Raw genomic sequence first — 23447 nt, 5'->3', positions numbered from 1 at the left:
AGCATCTGAAGAATCTGCTGTAAAAGTGGCCCTTGATGGCCAAAGATTTACATCCACTCTATCAATGGTTATATTAACGATCATACATTATGTATGCTCACATATAATTCTGCTGTTACTTATTTACTGTCAAATTTCACAATGCAATTATTTATTTATTTCACTTTGTCAAAAGTATTCCTCCACACCACATTGCGTGCAGGCTTTTGTTCGAAATTACAGTACATCTGGTGTTTTTCAACCTTCTTTGTGTCAATTTAGAAATGCACATCAGGGCTGATTAACTTTTTAAAGGAATATAAACAGTTATGCTTCAAAATAAATAACATGGCAAAACATGAAGATCTGGACAATTTATTCAGATTCTTTGAAGCGTCAATGAAAGATAAAAAGTATGGTGTCATTCTGTAATGATATGATCATGATCTAGTGCAGTAAATAAAAGTATGTTTACCGTAGATCCCAGAATATAAGCCGACCCCCTTCTCTACCTACTAAATTACATATATTTGCCGATGACTGGTATTTAAGCCGACCCCCTTCTCCAAGCAAAATTTTCCAAATTTCCTTAAAAGTGTCTCTTCAGGTATATTTATCATTTTTATCACCGAGAATTTGAGACTGCTGGCATTTTTGATGGAAACCAGGAAGTGATTGCAGAGAAGTTTGGTAAAATGAAACCTTTGTGTTGAAACTATATACGCAAATACGGTACATCGGCCGGTGGATTTCCGGAGACACGTTATAAATTTGACTAACTTAAATACGCAATACAGTGGACCCTTGACTTACGAACTTAATTCGTTCGCGAAGGCTAACCCATAATGCGTTCCGAACCTCCCACTGCAACACTTACTTAACCTTTTCATAATAAAAAATGTTTTATGTATAAAATGTATAATGTGCATAATTTACCAAAACACCAATAATTTTTCTAATGTGCTAACCAAAAAGTTATAAAAAGTACCTAGCCTACCAGAAGTAGGCTAGATTAACCTAGCAGCATGGTGGCACGCATGGTCGCAGCAGCTCAGGGCTCTCCTTTTTGGTGCACTTTTTTGTTGTTTTTGTACTTTTTTTTTCCTTGTTTGTGCACGATCGGTTCAGCGAACATCCGCTACACCCGTCAGAACCTTATAGACATTGGTGTCCAGAGCCAGACATCTGTTTCGAGTGTTTTTCATCATAGACACAGCATCCCAGACAACATAGCGAGACCAGCAGGCTCTCCATGGATTGTTGTCGGGTCTAGGAGACGACACAGACGGAGGAGGGAAAGAAAGCAGAAGCGGGGCCGCAGATCCAGCGTTATACTAAGGCTAAAAAAACAACCATACAAGGCCTATACAGAACTTTTTTTCTGCACTGAAGGAGCTGCTTTTATTCTCATTGTAAATGTGTATAGTGACAATAAAAGGCATTCTATTCTAGAATCAACAATTTCATATTGTACTCACCATTTAATTTGACATCTTTGGGCTGCAGGAAGGCAGGAGGAGAAGAATGAAACGGAAGGTGGTTATTGTTTAGAAGGAGCCTCCTTATGCAAATCTTTTCTTTGTAAAATTGTCGAGATGGTGGATTTCGACATGCTGTACATATTAGCGAGATCGGTTACACGAACAGCACTCGCATATTTCCACACAATTTCCATCTTCGTTTCGATTGTGATCGATTTCTTTACCTTCTCTTCTCTTCCTTCCTTAGCAATTATGTGTCTTGCTTGCATGGTCTTAATGAATTATATATATATGTATATCACTGCAATGACCGAAATTACATCCACAAACACATGTATCTGGGCTCCGACTGACGCTACTAACGCTCTCGGTTGTTTGTTTACAATCGCAAGCGATACACGTGACCGCATCCGGTCGTAAGCAAGATGTTGATCGTAAATCAAAACAAAATTTTTATTTTAAACTTCCCGATAATTTATTATAAATTTTATTAATAAAATCAACAACTAAAACACTTTTTTGAATACATTCTTTATTTAATTTAAAGTACCGGCATGCAAAGTTACTTCTTCATCTGAAAGATGGCTCTGTGGTTTCGTCATTATTTACTTCCGTATTCATCGGCAAAACCGTCATTGCGCTGGAAATCTTGAATCTAAAACGATACTCATTGTATAAACCGACCCCCAAACTCCAAGCCAAAAATCTAGGACGAAATTCTCGGCTTATATAACGGGATCTACGGTAATTAGGACATAAGATTCAATTAAACGCAGATTTTGGTTGGAACAAAAATCCACACCCGTTGAGACCCTCCATGGACAGAACTGAGTAGTGAGGGACATGCACAGATGGCACAGTAGATACATAACAAAGAATTGTCATTTTGGATTGTCTAAAGATGTGGCACTTTAAAGTAAAATAAGTGATCTCAGGAAAGCCCTAAATTGGTCTTAGTCAGTAAATCGGATACAAGGGCGGACGTACCATCCGGGGCCTGTAATAGCAATGCCATTAATACACCTAAAGCCAGATAAAACAAACATGTATCCTTGAGTAGAAAATGCCAATGGGGGATACCCCCTTCACCGTTTGATGAAACGATCGAGGATCTCCAAGATGAAATGACCAAAGATGGTGGGTATAACTCTCTGTTAAGGAGCTAAATCACACAGGGGCCATGACCTGACGACTTTTTGATATTCACATTTGATGCCATCATGAGTCAGGCTGCTTAAGCAGTAGGTCTGCAAGGCTGGGCTTATAAACTCTGTGCACTATTTCATACAATGCAACATATTAAACAAAACTGTTATATTTTCATTAAAAGAAATAAAATCTTAGAAGCACAAATTTCATACCATACAAACCGCTTTAAAAAGAATACTTTAAAGGGATGATAAATTGAAAAGATGCATTTCATAATAATTCGTGAAAATCTGTAAAATAAAGAAATGAACAATAAACAAAGAAGATGTAATAATGCCTCCTTTTTATTAATAGATTCTACAGTACAAAGATCCACACACCAAATATTTTAAAACCCTTATAATTTTGTAAACAGGTTTCTTAAATTTTTTTTTGCTTCATAATTGCTGGATTATAAAAACCTGTCAGGTTATATTACCATCACCTGTGGAAAGAAAACATGAATGGGGAAAAAAAAAATATTTGCTCCGACTTGGGTCCATCTTAGATGGAGTCAAATCACAGTAGGAGTCAAGCCCTTTAAAGACACGCATTTATTTTAGAATATGGGCTGAAACACATGAAGGGGATGGATAGCATTATTCATGTCAATTTAAAAACTCTTTTTGAAACCTGAACATTAAAAACTCTTTCTATTCTTAAAAATGTATTTGTAAAAACATAGAATATTATTTTTTTAGTTTTACTAAAAATCAGAAAGATATCACATTACCCGCAGGAGATTGTACCTTTTGTCTCTGATCACAGTTGCAGAACAAACTTCATCTAGGTACTTACTGTAATGCAGGTTAGTCCAGTATGTATATATTTCAGCTCTGTGCAAAGACCACTCAAGGCTTTAGTAAACAAGAACTCTGTTAAAGCTTAAATCCCAGAATTCCAAAAAGTGACATTTGTCTAACTAAAAAAAAAAGAAAAAAAAAACAATAAATAAGCAAAAGTGACAGTAAACAGTTCACACTCTTCCTTGACTTCTAGGTGATGGTGGCCGTGACGTTCTGACCTTTGAAGATGGTTTAACTATGAGGCTATGAGTGAATTTAGATGCATTCCAATATGGCTTCAAGTCTGGGGCACCCAGATGAAGCTACATTCCATTAGAAAAGTCTCAAATTGCTTATTTTGGCATTATTCAAAGTCCAGGAACTTCTTTACTTTTTCTTTTTAAAGATGTTCTTTATCTTTAATGACCTCTTAGACTTGTCTCCATTATCACAAGACTCTTGGGAAACTAACTTATGCTCCCTGGCCACTCGGTCTTCAGTGTTCAGAGAAGTAAGAGAAGGGTAACGGTTCTCGGAGCCAGATACTCCGCTTGACAACTGGCCCATACTGTAGGATTTCTCCAGGATACCATTGTAAACCATCTTGCTCGTTGGGTTGAAAACCATACTTTTAGACTCAGTAGTTCCCACAGAGTCAGAATAAACTTTCGACTGATCAAAACATGTTGGGGAATCTGTAGCACTCAGTTCTTGATCAGACTGTTCATCCCTAGAAATTCTTCTTAATCTCTCTTCCCTGGAGGTTCTTCTAGATGGAACTTCTTGTGTTTCTAAGCCTACAAATTGCTTTTTTCCAAGTGAGGAACTTAAAGAATCACTCTCTGAACACGTATCTTGAGTGTCACTGCAATCAAAAACAAACAAACAAAAAAAATAAACCCAGAGATAGTAAATCAATGCACTGTCATTCTAGTAAACACTTTCATTGAGCAGCAGCTTTTATTTTTCCTTTGCCTTCTTTTCCTTTGACTGAGGGAAAGAAAGGCTTGGTGTGTGGTTAAGAGAAGCAGGCAGAAGGCTGAGACCATCCAAAGTAGACTGAGGCAAAGGCGGAGGATGTTGAATAGCAAGAGAAGATTGTGCATCTCTTCTAAAGATGCACAAGACTGGACAAAATGGATGAAGTGAATTGTGAGAACAACCAGTAAACCTAGATAGTAGATAATGTACTGGTTATTGAAGTTTTCTATTACCATTATTAGCATATTAATGAGACAGAATTGGGGTGAACAAATTCCCACTACTATGATGCTGGATTTTCCCATTAAATCTTGAATTTGATGTTAATAATAAACAAAAAAAAAAGTCCAAATACTATATATTTAAAGGGGAATGACTCTGGGAAAAGAATGAAGGTGAAGGAGAAATTGATATTATGCAGAAGAATGGTACTCTTCAAAATCAAAGGGACTTTTGTTTCTGGTTGTATAGGCAGTGTGCTGAGGGAACAGTGTGATATGGGAAGCACAGGGTGTTGCATGGGAAGTCAGGTTATTAGAAGGGGGCAGTAGGGAACCCACAGAAAGAAAAAAAATATGGATTTAGCTTGGTGAAAGAAAGGCAAGTAGTTCAGGATCAGACAATAATAAGGCACTCAAAACTTTAAACGGCAAAATGTTCTAGAGATGCAGATGTGAACCTCCAACAACATGCAATGAGACTAGAGTTGAAAGAGAATAAGATAATTACTTTAGCATGGTCAGCAAACAATTAAACAGGGGCGTCAAAAAAGAAGAAGGCAGGCATGTTGCACTTTTAGACAACAATCACAGGATTCCTGGTGAGAGTCATTTATTTGGTCTAAAGTTATAAAAATAATTTCTTTTATGTTTGAGGCACGGGGCATGTCCATATGAAATACAGGGTATATATAGTCCAATACCATTTTATTAATTAAAGCTAGTCATGTTTAATTGCTAATTCCCAGACTTTGAATTTTATCTATTTCTTACATACCTTATATCAGCATAGTGGGAAGTTTCTTTAAATTTTCTTCTTCAGAATCAAATGATGCAGGAGTACAGAATGCAACATGAAATGTGTTTAACAGTATAATTTTAAATGAATAACATAAGACAAAAATTACTTATTTTAGATCAAAATTATATTATAAAGCATTTAAAAAGCAGTACTTAAGCCAAAGCTTCATAAGAAGTGTAAATATTATTCTGTTTTATATGGACAACAGACCTCTGTTTCAAATGGACCAGCCCCAGTGGTCATAAAGTGACATGCTATCATGTACTATTACTAAAACTTTACTGTCGACAGATGCAGTATAAACTTCAATAAAGCTGCATGGTTCAAAGAAAAAATAAAAACTTGCAAGCCATACCATTTCTTCTCAGCACTAAAGTAGATTAATTCTTCCTCTTCTTCTGTACGATACGTTGGTGGAGGACAACTGGCCATGGACAGGAGGTCAGGATCTGGGGACAGCATAGAAGGCTGGGTAGCTGAGCTCATTATGCTGCGTCGGGAGCGGCACTGACTACTGCTCCTTACCAGTTGGCCAGGTTTCATTAGGGGCACTTGAAAAGAAGACAGGGAAGAAATTATGACCATGTATTGAGAATTACGCAATACTTCTTACAAATTTACCAAAATTATCTTATTTTTAGGAATTCAAAAAGGACTTGGAGTCAGTCCCAGCAGAACAAGGTGGAGTCCACTAATGGAAAGAAAGCAAGTCCATCACAAGGCACACTCGGGCAAAAAGACACACTTGGTCAGTAGTCATCAGGTGGCCTAACATGCATGGCTTTTGAGATCTGAGTGTGACATGTAATGGGATGGCTCATTATCCTGGAGTCCCTCTCACACCTTGTTGGCTCTGGTTTCCTCACATCCTTGTAATGAAAAAATGCTTTGAAAATTTGGGTGTAGGGTGGCATGGTGGCACAGTGGTAGCGCTGCTGCCCCGCAGTTAGAAGACCCGGGTTCGCTTCCCGGGTCCTCCCTGCGTGGAATTAGCATGTTCTCCTCGTGTCTGCGTGGGTTTCCTCCGGGCACTCCGGTTTCCTCTCACAGTCCAAAGACATGCAGGCTAGGTGGATTGGCGATTCTAAATTGGCCCTAGTGTGTGCTTGGTGTTTGTGTGTGTCCTGCAGTGGGTTGGCACCCTGCCCGGGATTGGTTCCTGCCTTGTGCCCTGTGTTGGCTGGGATTGGCTCCAGCAGACCCCCGTGACCCTGTGTTCAGATTCAGCGGGTTGGAAAATGGATGGATGGATGAATTTGGGTGTAAGTATGAACAGTTAATTCTCCAACACATAATGCAGAATGACTGCTCGTGACATCTCTAGTTTAATAAATGTTTTTATCAGATAACATTTCATGTATTAAGTGTAACTACAGTGTTAGTATATACTATAATATGACAGCCTAGAAATGATCTACTATGAATTATTTAGCAAAAGAGCTAATAAAAGAACAAGCAGAAACATAAATTAAAACCTAATTATTATAATATGAAGAGAAAGAGTGACAAGTTAAAACCATCTTTTATGTAAAACACACTGAACAAGAAAAATGTAATAAAAAGATTAGGAGTACCCTGTGCACATTCACTAAGTAAAATAAGCTAATTTTAATTCATTAATACCATTATGTTATTTTACAGTTTTACGCAAAAAGAAGCGCACTTGGTACACCTATCGGAAGTATACCACATGGGATATTTACTTAAAAAAAAATATTACAAAGTGTTAATGACTTCTAAAGAAAAGCTAACAAAGCTTGCACAAGGGAGTATTATATTATAAAGAGAGTTAACACTTCTAAAGATGACTTTATGTTAATGGTGTTAATAAATATGGCAACAAAATCTAACATCTAAAAAAATTAACATTATGTTTTTTAGAGAAATCTTTACATATGTAAGTCCAAGGAAACCAGTGAACTAGCAACATGTTCATGGGTGCCCAAGGCTCACTGATGTGCATGGGAATCTGGTCTGATCCCACAACAGAGATACTGTAGCAGAAACTGTGGAAAAACTTAATGCTGGTAATGAGGGAAAGGTGTCAGAACACACAATGCATTGCATTGCCATCAAAAGCCCCTACAATGGGCATGTGAGCATCAGAACTGGACCATGGAGCAATGGAAGAAGGTGACCTGATCTGACAATCACATTTTCTTATAAATCATGTGGATGGCCAGGTACATTTGTGTTGCTTACCTGGCAAAAGAGGTGGCAGCAAGGGAAACCTTGTGTCCAGGCATTCAAGTGGATTTTACTTTGACATTTTGGCGGACGACTGGGACGCCCCTTTGTCACTAGATCCAGGGGAGCAGCCATGGGAGCCATGCTACGTCCCTTGAAACCTTTGTTGGCAGCCCCCCTTGGGTTGTGTTGGGCCCTTTTTGTGGAACACCGGAGCTCTGTGGCCTACGCCATGGGGAGCTGCATAGAGCTACATGGCTTAACCAGCCCGTCTGGGCGGGAGCGCAGCCACACCCGGAAGTGCAGCCAGAAGTAGGTCAACGAGCACCTGCAGTACTTCCGGGTGGGCTATAAGAGGAGCCTGCCGCCAGTACTTAGGGTGCCAGAGTCGGGAGGAAGTGGATGAAGCTGCCCTGGGAGGAGTTGAAGACAAAGAGTGCGATTTGGGGTAATTTTTCTTTGTGTGTATTTTGGGACTGTGTTAGGGCTGGTGGGACACGAGGAAGACATGTCCCATGGCTAAAGAAAGAAATTAAAAGTTCTTTTTGTTTGTGTTTACACGTGCCTCCGTTGTCAGTCTGTGTCGGGTCAGCGCCAACCAAGCGCCAATATCACAACATGTATTACTTACCTAAACATTGTTGCAGACCATGAATTCCACTTCATGGCAGTGAAATTCCCTGATGACAGTGGTCTCTTTCAGCAGGATAATGTGCCCTGTCACACTGTGAAACATGTTTATGAATGGTTTGAGGAACAAGACAAACAGTTCATGGTGTTGACTGATCCAGCAACTGTGGGATGTGTTGGTAAAACAAATCCGAGTCATGGAGGCCCCACCTTGCAACTTACAGGACTTAAAGGATCTGCATCTAATGTCTTTGTGTCAGATACCATAGAACACCTTCAGAGGTCTTGTGGATTCCATTTCTTGATATTAGCTAGGCACGAGGGGACAAGCACAATATTTGGCAGGTGGCTTTAATGTTGTGGCTAGTTGGTGTATGTATGCTGTATATATATTGTAAAGGAAAGCTGGCAGCCTAACCTGGCTGGGACACCCAAGAGATGGAAGGATGGGGGAAGGCAGCTTCTTTAGGGCATGGCCTCCCCCAGAACACAAGATGGCAACTCCTTGGGTGGCAGTGGTGCCATGGATTCCCAAAGGGCATCATGGGAAGTGGAGTTCTTTACCTCAGTGGTGTTGGGTACTGCAGCTGCCACCAGGGGGCGCTGCAAGGACTGGGGAGCCACATGGCATGGGGTTTCCACCTTCCCCAGAAGTGCATACAGACCATGTGGGTGGAAGAGCAGAAGCACTTCCAAGTTTGCCAGCATAAAAGAAGTTGCTGGCCTCAAAAAGATGAGCCAGAGTTGTGTGCAAGGTAGATTAAGCTAACTGGGAAGAGCAGAGGAGGAGGCAAAGACAGAGAGAGAGAGAGTGAGAGAGAAAGAAGAATAACTATGTGCTGTGCTATTCATGTACTTGTGTCTAAGGTGGCAGGAAAGACTGTTGTAAAGCATTTTCCACAGAATAAAAAGACTCTTTGAGATCTTAACTTGTGTGTGTGTCTGTTGTGTTGGGTTTAAGGAGCTGGAGCTGGAGCCCCCATTGTCCATAATATGTACACATACAGCATAACATGGAAATTGCTATTCCAGGTGGTATGCAATAACTGAAGGGACCATACATTCCCCAGTAACATTACTGGGGGCAACAGGAGGTGGTTGTCTGCATTAAGGCCTCTGCAGGATTATCAAGTCCTTTTATTATTATTAAGTGTCCAAAAAACTGACAAGAGATATTACTGGGGACAGTCAATAGGGAGGTCTGGATAGGAGTTTTACATGGTTAGTTGTGGCCCACAAATGCTTCAAGTGAGACTGGAATTGACCCTGAAGTTCCAGGACCACACTAAAAAGAGCTCTTATCTATTTTTTTATTGATTACTCTTTTATTAGAGAGCTGAAAGGTTGAACTTTTCTGGCAAAAGGTTTGATTCAGTATAACAAAATGTAAAATTCAAGAAATACTAAGCTGGAAGAAAACAGAACAAAGGAACCAGGAGTAACAAAAAACAAAGAAACTCCCAATGGCACCCATTCCCTAACCCAAACCTTGTGCGAGAACATGCACTTCCTCATGAAATGAAAACACTTTGATGCAGGAGGAACCAATACAACTGATACTGCACTGGACTTTCTTCAATTCTCAGTTCTCAGGTCAGTGTTAATAAGTCTTACTAACTGTCCATTTATCTAATGGAAAAAGTACTTTTAAAATGTTGTGGAGGACAGGTAGACCTTACCTGCCATGAACCAGGAGAGTGGTACTGAAAAGGACTTTGTTTGGTTGCTGTTAATGTGGCAAATCATGAGGACTGTCAACTTGTTCCAGAAGGATTAGAAAGATATTTTTGGTATGTTTAAGTTGTTTTGAATACTCAACAATACTTCTGCTGAGACTGAAATTAAATGTGATTTGCAAAGAGGTGCGTCTCTCAGCTATTTGTAAATTATACTCTGAATTCAATTAAGGCTGCCATGAATAAAATACTACGTGAAATATTATGAAAGGTAAAATAAATATATTTTCTCAGTGGCAGTAAGCACAGGAGAAGAACAGAAAAAAACTAACCATGCCATCAGTAATTTTAATTGAAATACTTAAAAGTTAAAAGTTATGTTAAGCAGGATTTAGGACCAGGCACTAAAATGATTCTTTGTTTACTTCCGCAGTAAAACTACAAATTAACTGAGAGCGTATGGGACTGTATACACATTTAACTATGGCTATAAATACAAACAGACAACTATTTCTAATGAAAAACCGCTGGGGATGTTACATAAGAGAAGACTGATTTATACTTCATTATACCTTCATCGCATTTTCAAGGACATGTGAGGGACATTCAAGGTTGCATGTTTTAAAGATATTTTGTCAGAAGATGGTTAATGAGGCATACTATAAACCCTTAATGGGGAATCACAATTCAGATGAACAAGTGACCCAAGCTAATTGTGAATCACCTCATTCCTTTTGCATGCATGTTGCAATGACATTCACTGAGCTCACTAAAGGAATAAAGGCCATTACTGAAAGCTGCTAATATTGTCCAAAGCAGTGGAGGTAGTGAAAAGAAAAAAAGCATATGGCTTTTAATTTCAGAAATGCCCTGAGACTTAAAACGATTATTATATTCTATTATCCAATTAGTTTTTCCTGCCTAGGTAGTGTATTTTAAATTGCTCCATCAAGGCATTCAGACTAACGTAGAACACTGATAGAAGATCTCTTCTTTAGCATCGTAAAACCGCAAATCTAACTGAAGTGAATGCCATGAGCACTACATTTTTTATTCAGTATTTACCTCAATATCCATTAATCCTTCCATTTTCTGAACCCACTTATTTAAATCCAGGATCATTAGTTTCATTATAAAGTAAACTGGAGCACAGTTTTCAGTGCTAGCAATGGAATTTATGAAATTGAATGAAAAGCAATTATAAAGCAGACGAGAACAGAAAGGTTATTAGATTGGATCTGAATATACAGAGCTTGAATTTCACAAGAAAAAAAAAAAAACTTTAAAGACAGTAGGATTGACAAAGCTGAAGTTTCATAACTGGGCACTGGAACACTAAGGTAGCCAGGATCAGAAGATCTCAAGTGCCTAACGACTCTGTATGGTGTGATTATCCTATATAACGTATTTTGGAGTGGTAATGCAAATTCAGCAACAGAATTCTGACATAGGGGGGTTGAGACTCTCAGTATAAGATGGGAAATTTGTGTAGAAAGGCCAGCTGAGGGGGTAATATGGTCCTGGCATTTGGTTCAAAATACTTTAAATACTCAACTATAGGCTAAGGCAACTTAATTCTGAACCTGGTGTGACCTATTTGTACTTTCCCCAGAAAAACATTTTTATGATATTAACTGAGAAAGTAATAAGAGCCTGGCAAAATACTTCAGCAACAGAATATAGTTAGGATTCTCATTGTCAGTTCTGTTCTGAATGAATTTTGTTTACCAAAGATGAAAAACGATTGTGAAAAAATGAAATGGCACACTGTAACCTGCCCTGTGAAACAGTCTCCAAAAACTTAAGACTTACATTGACACAAAGGAATAGCAAATTACAAAAATTTGTTGTTTTTTTTTAAACTATAAATGTCTCATAATCGTATTAAAAAGAAAACACTCTTTGCTCAACATCTTTTGAACAACTGTATCTACCATTGCTTGGCTGCGGCAATAACAGTGCATATCCTCTTAACCTTATAAAATTGGAGTCAGTTGTATCTCCTCTGTCTTTCCTGGTTTTTGTGATTTTTGTTCTTTATTACAGTGCGATCGAGTCACACGGTAAAGACTTCAGTGAGAAAGGGTAGCGGTTCCACCATGGAACACTCCTCAAGTTTGAAGAGGCTGTGACTGCAGTATCAGAAAAGTTCTCCACTATTAATGATTTCCACCTAGGGAGAAATACATGTAAACCTGTAAACCTGAAACTCAAACAAACAAAGCAGAGTCTGATAGTGTGTCAGCATGGAACTTAAAAGAGCCTGGTTTACTAATGCCACAACCTGTGGTCCTACCTGATACTAAACATGTGCTAAAAACTGAAACTTTAAAAAACATCCTTTTGAGTTAGCACAATCATGAAGCCATTCAGAAGTCACTCTTTAAGAAAAAAAAAATTAAACTTTCTTCAGCTGGTTGCTTTCTATGTGTGTTTTATTATGTGACTACACTGTCCTTTCTTTATAAGTACTTTCGTTCTTTGCCACCCAACCTAATCACAGTTGTTTCATTTTATAAGGAAAACCTACTGTTATTCTTTACACCTATTCATACTCTTTGCCAATCCTCAATCAACATAATCAACTGTTGCTTGGCAGTAACAATTACAATGGATTTACTTTAAGCTTGTTTTGCTGTGCGTGGAGTTTAAGCAAGATCTGTTTTCCCCCGAACCAAAACCATTTATTTCTTTTTTTCTTGTTTTGCATTTTCTGTTCTCTTGCATGGCCACGTGTCGTATAATTTATGCCTTTCTGTTTTGTATAGTTCTTCCACAATGCCTATGTTTGATCCAGCCAGCTACATACACAACACTGCTGCCAGACAATTCTGACCAAGTCATTAAGAACAAGTTATTCTGTGCTGGACAACAAAAAAAAAAAGTAGCCCAGAATGACACAAAATGTTACTTTTGAGATGATCAGAGTGGACCATGACTCGAGACGTGTTATATAATTATGGTTGCCAAGTAGATAGCATCTTATTTAAAACAAGTTTCTAACAGACACCATGGCCTTTTTGTCATGCTCCCAGCCATGTTACTCCCTCATCTTACTGTAGAGATGTTCCTCTCTGAAAATGCAAGAAAGAGCAGTATGGATAAATAGGAAGTTCATGAAACGATGCGTGCGTAGCAGATGCCCTGACACGACATTCCCCAGGAACACTAACTGAAGTGCTATGATGGGCTGGCAAGGTGTTTGATTAAATTATCTAAGCCACTCACTGGTACCAGGAAATCATCCTGAGAAATAACAGAACCTAACTATATGAGAAAGCCGACTGGGAGCCCAAATTTTATGAGCGCAGACAGAAACTCGAGTTGCCAGATGGTACTGATATGATATGAGCCCAGGATGTTTTACATAATTTCAGCTGGTAAATAGACAGTCTGGTCAAGGAGCTTGGGGAGGAGAATTAACTTAGGCTAACTTTCAGGATGTTCAGATCTTGTAGGGATGTTGCAATTCACTTTGCAGGAACACTAATACACGTTGTGATCAGATGTACTTCATTTTGTGTAATACAACACTATTTGGAGATATTGTGGGCTCATCATGCTATTGTATAAAACTCAACAGCATTTTTTAAAATCATGCATCATCATCATCTAATCTGGAAGACATCAACTTGCTCTCTATCACTGAATTAAATTGTTTGTAAAATACTTCTGGATTAGGTAAAACCAGCGACATTCTTTTTATTTTAGGCCATTAATTCAAGAGCTGACCAACACTAAAGGTACAGTAGCTTTGGATAAAACTGATAATGTAAAACAAGAGACTGCATTTGATTACTATTGTACTGAATTGTTTTCCATTATCCCTCCCTTATGTAAATAATTTTGTGTTAGTGTTACATCACAAATAAAAAAAAATAAAGCTGATAACATTCCTTAAAAAAGAATAGATATGAGAGGTCAAGCACAAACTTGTTTATTTAACATTCTAACAATCAAATGTTAACATTTCAGTATGCAATCTATATAGCTCTGTAAAAATTACAATTCCTTTGAACTATAAGAGTGCTTAGTGTCCTCACAGATCCAGCACCCTGGGTTCAAACTCTGAACCAAGTCATTGTTTATGAGGAGCCTGACCATTGTCCATGTGTCCCATTCGGTCCTGTTTTTGTGAGTACGGCTGTGTGTATCAGAGAGCTTCCTGATAGGCTTGTACACTGTCCAGGACTGCTTCTTGCATTCCACAAATGCTGCTGAGATAAGCTTTTAGATACCTGTGACTCTGAACTGAATTAAATGGGTCTCAGAATATTGTAGTGAAGAGCAATTGCAGCATGCAAGTGAAGGAAAAAAGAAGTACAAGTAAATTAAATAGCAAGATAGGAAAATGTATCTGATATACACTACATTATACACTCACCTAAAGGATTATTAGGAACACCTGTTCAATTTCTCATTAATGCAATTATCTAATCAACCAATCACATGGCAGTTGCTTCAATGCATTTAGGGGTGTGGTCCTGGTCAAGACAATCTCCTGAACTCCAAAATGAATGTCAGAATGGGAAAGAAAGGTGATTTAAGCAATTTTGAGCGTGGCATGGTTGTTGGTGCCAGACGGGCCAGTCTGAGTATTTCACAATCTGCTCAGTTACTGGGATTTTCATGCACAACCATTTCTAGGGTTTATAAAGAATGGTGCGAAAAGGGAAAAACATCCAGTATGCGGCAGTCCTGTGGGTGAAAATGCCTTGTTGATGCTAGAGGTCAGAGGAGAATGGGCCGACTGATTCAAGCTGATAGAAGAGCAACTTTGGCTGAAATAACCACTCGTTACAACCGAGGTATGCAGCAAAGCATTTGTGAAGCCATGACATGCACAACCTTGAGGCGGATGGGCTACAACAGCAGAAGACCCCACCGGGTACCACTCATCTCCACTACAAATAGGAAAAAGAGGATACAATTTGCACAAGATCACCAAAATTGGACAAAACTCGAAAAATATTGCCTGGTCTGATGAGTCTCGATTTCTGTTGAGACATTTAAATGGTAGAGTCAGAATTTGGCGTAAACAGAATGAGAACATGGATCCATCATGCCTTGTTACCACTGTGCAGGCTGGTGGTGGTGGTGTAATGGTTTGGGGGATGTTTTCTTGGCACACAACCCTCTTTCACTACCAAAATTAAATCAGAATGGTGCGAGTAACTTATGGTTAATTTACTATAGAATTTGTAACATTGGAAAGAAATTAACACAGTGCATGTCTTGCTTATGTAAAAACCATGGATCGTACAAAAAATAAAAAATAAACATTCTGTTCTGACTGGACTGACCACCTTCACATTAATTCACTGGACCATATGAATACTCAACTGGCTTATTTGGTATGGTGTAAAACTGTAGCCATTTATAAAGCAGCACTTTAAAATATGCCACAGTCAGTGCCAGCTACCGTGAAAAATCAGAGAGTTGCAACCGATTGCACATTTGATTGTGGTGTACAATTATTTTGTTATAAATATCCGTAAAACTAAATCTGTTTGAATGGGATCTACAAGGGGCTCTGCAACACTGCGAAAAAAAAGTCTGATGGAAAATGTAAAGGAGTGGTTGTCTCTCTCTCAAGTCAAATCTTCCTGTTTTTACGACATTCATTCTCTGTTTCTGCAGAAGTGGATTGCTAAAGCCCAAAGATTAATTCCATGCTCAGGTGAATCATCTTTTCAACCAGAGATTGTCGTAATGTTAAGATCACTTTTGGATAGATGTGATTACTAAATCAGATGTAGAGAGATTACAAAGCTACTCGACACAAAATTTCCCTTTAACTATATCTGTGAATCATTATTTTTTCAAAGAACATTCTTAAAAGTAGCAACAGAAACAGGCTCTATAGTGCCCAGCTGGATCAGTGCCTTGGTGTTACTAGACTAGAACTGTTCAAACCACAGCCTCCACTTCTCTCACTGAATGGTGAGTAAGCTCAGATTACTACAGTTAGTGCCAATAGAAGAAGAAGAAAAAGAAAAGAAAAAAGAAGAAAAAATAAAAGGAAAAGAAAAAGAAGAAGGAGGTAGCTGCAATAGAAACTACTGTATAATAATCATGAAACAATATAAGACTAATGCATTGGCTCATGGTTTTACATTAATACTTGCGAACAACATAAATGGTCTGCATACATGATAGAAAAAGAGACATAAAACATACTAGGAAACTGTGGAATGATTGGAGGGGTGTCTTCATCTAAGTCATCAACACCACCAGCGATGGGATACGGAGGGACAGACACTCGTGGCATGACCACCCAGCTGTGGTCTGAATAAAGAGTGGCAGTGAGGTTGGGTAATCCAGGATTGAGCACAACATGAAAACTGCAGAGTTTTTCAATCTGCTGCCAACGATGGAGTCTCTCTCGCAGGCAGGCTGTCACCTCAGAGAGAGCCTTCCTAAAAAATAAAATGTAAGGGTTGAGTGGGTCTTTGTGCTATAAACACGATACTAGTACAATATTAGTGCACACAAAGCAAAGCAGAGAGGTTCATACAGCAAAGTTTTGTTTTGCTGGAGTTTTTCTGGCTGTCAGATTTATATATACTGTATATATTATATCAAATTAAATAGCATCACAATGCTACTTCTGCTTTTCTGAAATTAAAAAAATCCTTCTCAATGCAAAGGGGCTGTCAAAATGATTAAAACACATATATCACAATTGCATTACATTGTATTTTACTGGGCTTATGCAGGGTTTGCTGTATGACAGGTGACATTATTACTATTATTACAACTGCTGCTAATCTGAGAAGCCAAATACAATAATATAGGACTATAAGAATGTACCATAGGAGAGAAGGCTTGGAAGCTGCACATGAAAATGCTGAAATGGCACCAAAGGTTATCTTCTTTAATCCAGGGCACCTGCCCTTTAGGTTTATGAAGAATAAGGTAATATAAGGAGCAGGGCCACAATGTTACAAGGAAAAAAGCAATGTATAATCATAAACTTTGGGGTTGTACAAATTAAGCAAGTGAGTGAACAAGGATTTCCTGATTTTAAAACTGGAAGCCACCTCAGAACACTAAAATTAGTTCAAATAAAAGGATCAACAATACTTTACACCCATAACCAGTACACAACATTTCAGCTGATGGTCACACCTATTAAAACAAATTGATTGGTTACAGGGATAATAAAGACAGGGGTACTTACTTTGCCTCGAGTATTTTGTGGTCCACCTCATCTAGAGAGGAACTGTGGGCAACATGCAATGTACCAAAGACAGAGCTTCTTTTTTTCTTGATTTTCTCTGCCTACACAGAAAAAAAGGGCAAAATAGTATGTAAGTGGTTAAAATAAGTGGTATTAATCAATCAAAATACAGAAATCTCAGAAAATACTTATCAATGTGAACGGACTTAATGCTAAAATGAGCCAGAAGAACTCTAATATCATGTTACTGCCAATAAAATAAAAAACTTCTTCTGAAGAAACAAATAATGCCACTGTTCAGACGGGCACACGTTCACTTTAAATTTGTAATCAGACAATAGAACATGTCAAAATAAACATTTATTTTCAAAATATAAATATAAAAAAATACATGCTTTACAGATTCTGAAAACAGGTCAGAAATTAAAACATGATGGAATAGTTGCCACCGTTCAGCTTGTGCCCCCACAGAAATACTCTCATTCATTTTCAAAACCTTCCTTTCTTTTTTTCTATTGTTTAAAGCTGACATCTCCCTACAGCAAAGGACACAAGTTTATCATAAAATGCTAACATCTTAAAGAATAAGGCTTTATAAGCCTTTTTCATTTGGCTATGGACCCATGTCTCCATTAGCCCTATTGTAAGCTGCAAGAACAGACAAGGTATTTTTTAAAATGTATACACAAATCTTTTTTAAAACACAATTTTATATGACAAATGAATATATGTTACCGGCAATGTATGAAATGCAGGCATTGTATAGAATGCCGAAAATTGGATGTCAAAGTATGAAACGATTAACATGTCATGCATTTCCTAGGCATTCTATGCACTGTCAAAAGACAATAATTTGCCTAAATAGCATTTGTCATTCTATATAATGCCTAGGTATTACATACAATGCCTAGGGAAATTCAATGTCAACTTTATTTATATAGCACATTTAAAACAACATATGAATGCTGTGGCCAAAGTGCTTTACAATAATAGAATTAAAGAAAAACATACAATTAACATGAATAACATAAATAGTAATAAAATAAATTGACATAAATAAAATAAATAATAAATAGAATGTTACATAATCACAATGAGGAAACTATCAGTATTACTGAAGGTCACGGAATGTAAGTGAATAGAAATGAGTCTTTAATCTTGTTTTGAACAGTTCAATTGTAGACGACTCCTTTATGTGATGAGGTAAAGACTTCCACAGGTGAGGAGCAGCAGCTGCAAAAGCCCCGTCCCCCTTAGTTTTACACTTAGTACGAGGGACAACAAGAAACAACTGATCAGAAGAGCTTAGCACTCTGGATGACTGGTGTAAAACACACAATTCGGATATATAGATATAAATATATATAATATTAAAATAATTTGGATATTTCATACTTTGCCTAAACACGCCAGGCAATAACTTTGACTTAAAAAATACCAAAGTTATCATTTAACTCAAAGTTTCTTAAATACAGTTAGGTCCATAAATATTTGGACAGAGGCAACTTTTTTCTAATTTTGGTTCTGTACATTACTACAATAACTTTTAAATGAAACAACTCAAATGCAGTTGAAGTGCAGACTTTCAGCTTTAATTCAGTAGGTTGAACAAAAAGAGTGCATAAAAATGCGAGGCAACTAAAGCATTTTTTTTAACACAATCCCTTTATTTCAGGAGCTCAAAAGAAATTGGACAAATTAAATAACTGGATATAAAATGTTCATTTCTAATACTTGGTTGAAAACCCTTTGCTGGCAATGACAGCCTGAAGTCTTGAACTCATGGACATCACCAGATGCTGGGTTTCCTCCTTTTTAATGCTCTGCCAGGCCTTTACTGCAGCGGCTTTCAGTTGCTGTTTGTTTGTGGGCCTTTCTGTCTGAAGTTTAGTCTTCAACAAGTCAAATGCATGCTCAATTGGGTTAAGATCAGGTGACTGACTTGGCCATTCAAGAAGTTTCCACTTCTCTGCTTTAATAAACTCCTGGGTTGCTTTGGCTGTATGTTTTGGGTCATTGTCCATCTGTATCATGAAACGCCGCCCAATCAATTTGACTGCATTTAGCTGGATTTGAGCAGACAGTATGTCTCTGAACACCTCAGAATTCATTCGGCTGCTTCTGTCCTGTGTCACATCATCAATAAACACTAGTGTCTCAGTGCCACTGGCAGCCATGCATGCCCAAGCCATCACATGCCTCCACCGTGTTTTACAGATGATGTAGTCTGCTTTGGATAATGAGCTGTTCCACGCCTTCTCCATACTTTTTTCTTGTCATCATTCTGGTAGAGGTTGATCTTGGTTTTATCTGTCCAAAGAATGTTTTTCCAGAAATGTGCTGGCTTTTTTAGATGTTCTTTAGCAAAGTCCAATCTAGCCTTTCTATTCTTGAGGCTCATGAGTGGCTTGCACCTTGCAGTGCACTCTCTGTATTTACTTTCATACAGTCTTCTCTTTATGGTAGACTTGGATATCAATATGCCTACCCCCTGGAGAGTGTTGTTCACTTGGTTGGCTGTTGTGAAGGGGTTTCTCTTCACCATGGAAATGATTCTGCGATCATCCACCACTGTTGTCTTCCGTGGACATCCAGGACTTTTTGGGTTGCTGAGTTCACCAGTGCTTGCTTTCTTTCTCGGGATGTACCAAACTGTAGATTTTGCCACTCGCAATATTGTAGCAATTTTTCAGATGTTTTTTTTTTGTTTTCGCAGCTTAAGGATGGTTTCTTTCACCTGCATGGAGAGCTGCTTTGACCGTATGTTGTCTGTTCACAGCAAAATCTTCCACATGCAAGCACCACACCTCAAATCAACTCCAGGCCTTTTATCTGCTTAATTGATAATGACATAATGACGGACTTGCCCACACCTGCCCATGACACAGTCTTTGAGTCAATTTGTTAAACAAATGCTTTAGTTGCCTCACATTTTTATGCAATCTTTTTGTTCACCCCACTGAATTAAAGCTGAAAATCTGCACTTCAACTGCATCTGAGTTGTTTCATTTAAAATTCATTGTGGTAATGTATAGAACCAAAATTAGAAAAAAGTTGTGTCTCGCCAAATATTTATGGACCTAACTGTATTCTTTGTATAAAATTGGATGGGGCCGGTCAAGCACGAACATAGGAAGAATGTGTCAATTGCAGACAAACAATCACCAATATAAGACTCAAATGTAGCTCTGTGAACCTATGAAACAGCAATTTTATTCTTCATGCTACTATACCACCCCTCCAAAACATGAAATCTTTCTAACAAAATTCAGAGGTATTATTATATTGTTTTCTGAATGTTGATTGCACACTTCCCATTTATGAGCTATGTGGGCTAAGTAAAGTATATACTGAGCTGTGAAATATAACCTCAGAAGAGCGTGAGGCACAGTGCCAAAGTGATCAGGCTGTCTTATGGTAGGACACTTGGCTTAGGTCTTATTGTGGTCTTTGTCAATGTGGCGTCTGCACATTCTACCCATGCCTGATTGGATTTTCCTCCAGGTAATTCAGCTTTTCCCCAGTGCTGCCAGGTAAGCTTATTCTCCCACGTGTGACCCTAAACCTAAGAATAGGTGGTATAAAAAATGTGTGTTAAGAATATAAACTTAATCATATTAAAATCAATGCTGAATGAATAATCGACTATAAAATAAAGCTTGCAGTACTGTAATTAACTAAACTTGAGATAACTAATGTTAAGTAGAGCCACATACAACATTACAACAAAAATGGAAGACACATAAAATTGGAAAAAGTAATTGTTTTATGATTCAAGCATTTCTGAAGGCAGCAGAGAAGGTGTAATTCCTTGGTATACACTGTAATGTTCAGACTGAACAAACACACTAAATCATTAATGGAAGGCACACCTAAATTTGTCATTGTCAACAGTTGTTTTCATGTTTGAATATTGATATATATCAGCATAACAAATTTCTGCACTGAAGTATATTATAATGCACAAATTTTTATTAAATATTACAGGTATGAGCCCAATTGTATTTGCAGCACCATTCACTACGAATGATGAAGAAGCCATTTAAAGTGTATGATAATCAAATCTGAAATCTAATTTAAATAAATCTATTAAATCATCTGACAGAGTCCAAAGAGACTGATGGCTTATTATTACTGCATTAAAAATTGTCGGCAAGGCTTTAGATATATTAGTTTCAGTGGAGTTGCAGTGTGCCATTGCTGATTAGCTACTTGATCATGTAACTAAGCCTGCAACCCTTTTAAATTCACCATTAGCCTCCACTGTAGCATTTAAAAATTCTCTTTCATGGGTTGTTAATATGTGCTTATTCATCATCTGAGCTTGTTTTGCATTACCCTAACACGTTCCCCTGAGTTGCTTTTTGGATTAAACTAAACTGAATAATTTACATTATTTTTGCTTTATTTTAGTTAGTTGTTTCTTTCTATTTAACATAGAGTATATTCCTGCTTGTAATATTAAATTCTGTTGGCAGTGTTTCCCACAGCAATCTGATATGGAAAACACCAGTGGGTGGGTGAAGGTTCCCACTGAAAAATGTCACAGTCTTTACAATTGTATATTTTTTAGGTTAATTCAAACATACAGTAGTTGTATATTGTTTTTCACTTGCTTACGATTTATGATGATTATCAATATTTTGCTTAGTAATAATCTAGGTGAGGCGTGGGCAAAGTCAGTCCTGGAGGGCCGCAGTGGCGGCAGGTTTTTGTTCCAACCCAGTTGCTTAATTAGAAAACAATCCTTGCCAATAATTTAGTTTCATGGCTTGTTAGTGCTTCAACACTGCCATGTCAGGTCATTCTCATATCCTAGATTATTTTTTTTTCTTTTCTAAAGATATCATCCAAATGATTTGAAGGCTAAAACGGATGAGTAATTATCAGTCATTCATTTATTTCTCTTCTTTTTCCTTCCAAGTATTTAATTAAACCAAATAGTGCACTATAAATACACATAGACATAAATGGAAACAAGCTAAATGGATAAATGCTGGTTTTCTTTGTCATTTTTATCCTACTGCTAATAAGGAGCAATTAAAAACCAAGAATACAACTGTTTGAGAATAATAAGCAATAAGGGTTCAAAATCTTAATGAGCGAGACAACGAAACTGGAACAGAAGTGTTACTTGAGCAATAAGTGCTTCTTATTAAGCAATTGGGTTGGAACAAAAGCCTGCAGCCACTGCGGCCTTCCAGGAACGACTTTGCCCACCCTTGATCTATGTAATTAAAAATACAAAGAATATTTAACCTTACCAATTATTTTAAATAACATTAACAATACATACTAATTAAAATAAATAACAAATAAACATAAAAGGGAATTTCCAACTTAAAAAAAAATTCTCTGAATAAATAAATAAAAGTCTAAAATGTAGATAGATAGAACTTCTGGAATGTGTCCTATAACTAAGCCTGTGTTGATCTGGTGGACCTCTCTTGAAGTGATTTTATTAGCCCAGCACACCATGGTATAGAAAAATCGCACTGGCCATCACAGAGTTAAAGAAGAAGTGAAAGATGTCACTTCCTACATTATAGATTACAATTTTCCAATTGAACAAGAGTCTGACCTGCCCTTTCTTGTAAAGTTCCTTTGTGTTATGAGACCGGTTAATGCCGCGGACCCCAAGTACTTGTTGGAGTGGACCACCTCTGCATCCACTCCCTGAATAGTAACCAGGGGTGGAGGCAAAATCTAATAACCAGTTCCTTGGTTCTGCTGATGTTAAATGTTTATAGCACAAAGACCTGCTAGGTTACGGACAATTTGGTTAATGATGTTAAGTGAAGACAATGAAACAATCATATTTATTTACATTGATATTCTAAAGAAATTTAATCATATTTCCCAGCATAAAAAACTTAAAAGATCTCAAATTACAACATTCAATAACTCCTTCAGTAAGATGAAAAACTGGGTGTATGGCCCATTTATTCTAAAGAATGCTTAATACAATTTAGCATCAAGAAATAAGCCAGAATCTATGCCAGCACTGTTGGGTGACAAGCAGAAACACAGTGTGGATGGATTATTAGTTCACTGTAGCGCAAATTCACACACATACTTGTAGATGACTGTAAATTATTTAACACATATTTATATTGTCAGAATTCTCATTTCGTCTCTGTATACTTATATATGGCTGATTTGACATTAGAGTCTACTTTGAGTTTGACAAAAATAGAGATGTTCATTAAATAAGTGGTGGTAATGCTGCATGCTAAGGAAATGTGACTACTTAAAATTTAAAAAGATTTTTTGGCTAAATTCAACTAACTTGTTGGTGTTATGTTTGAAATTGACCAAACCTTTGGTCTTCAAATTT

At 37.6% G+C, this 23447-nt stretch overlaps 1 protein-coding gene across 1 annotated transcript in view; it reads right to left on the bottom strand.

The window, feature by feature from the left end:
* Window positions 1–2931: 2931 nt before the first annotated feature.
* The window catches only part of stim2b (stromal interaction molecule 2b), a 238852-nt gene continuing 218336 nt past the window's right edge, over window positions 2932–23447 (bottom strand). The window contains exons 9-12 of the mRNA XM_039751262.1: window positions 17111–17211; window positions 16108–16346; window positions 5790–5985; window positions 2932–4298 (exon numbers count right to left, since the gene is read on the bottom strand). Of these exons, the coding sequence (XP_039607196.1) occupies window positions 3821–4298; window positions 5790–5985; window positions 16108–16346; window positions 17111–17211 (1014 nt within the window). The 3' untranslated portion in view covers window positions 2932–3820. The remainder of the gene's footprint in view (window positions 4299–5789; window positions 5986–16107; window positions 16347–17110; window positions 17212–23447) is intronic.

This window comes from Polypterus senegalus, chromosome 4 (assembly GCF_016835505.1).
Source record: "Polypterus senegalus isolate Bchr_013 chromosome 4, ASM1683550v1, whole genome shotgun sequence".
In the NCBI taxonomy this organism is placed as follows: Eukaryota; Metazoa; Chordata; class Cladistia; order Polypteriformes; family Polypteridae; genus Polypterus; species Polypterus senegalus.
Note: the sequence above shows the minus strand (reverse complement) of the source record. Positions and strands in the feature narration are given on the sequence as shown.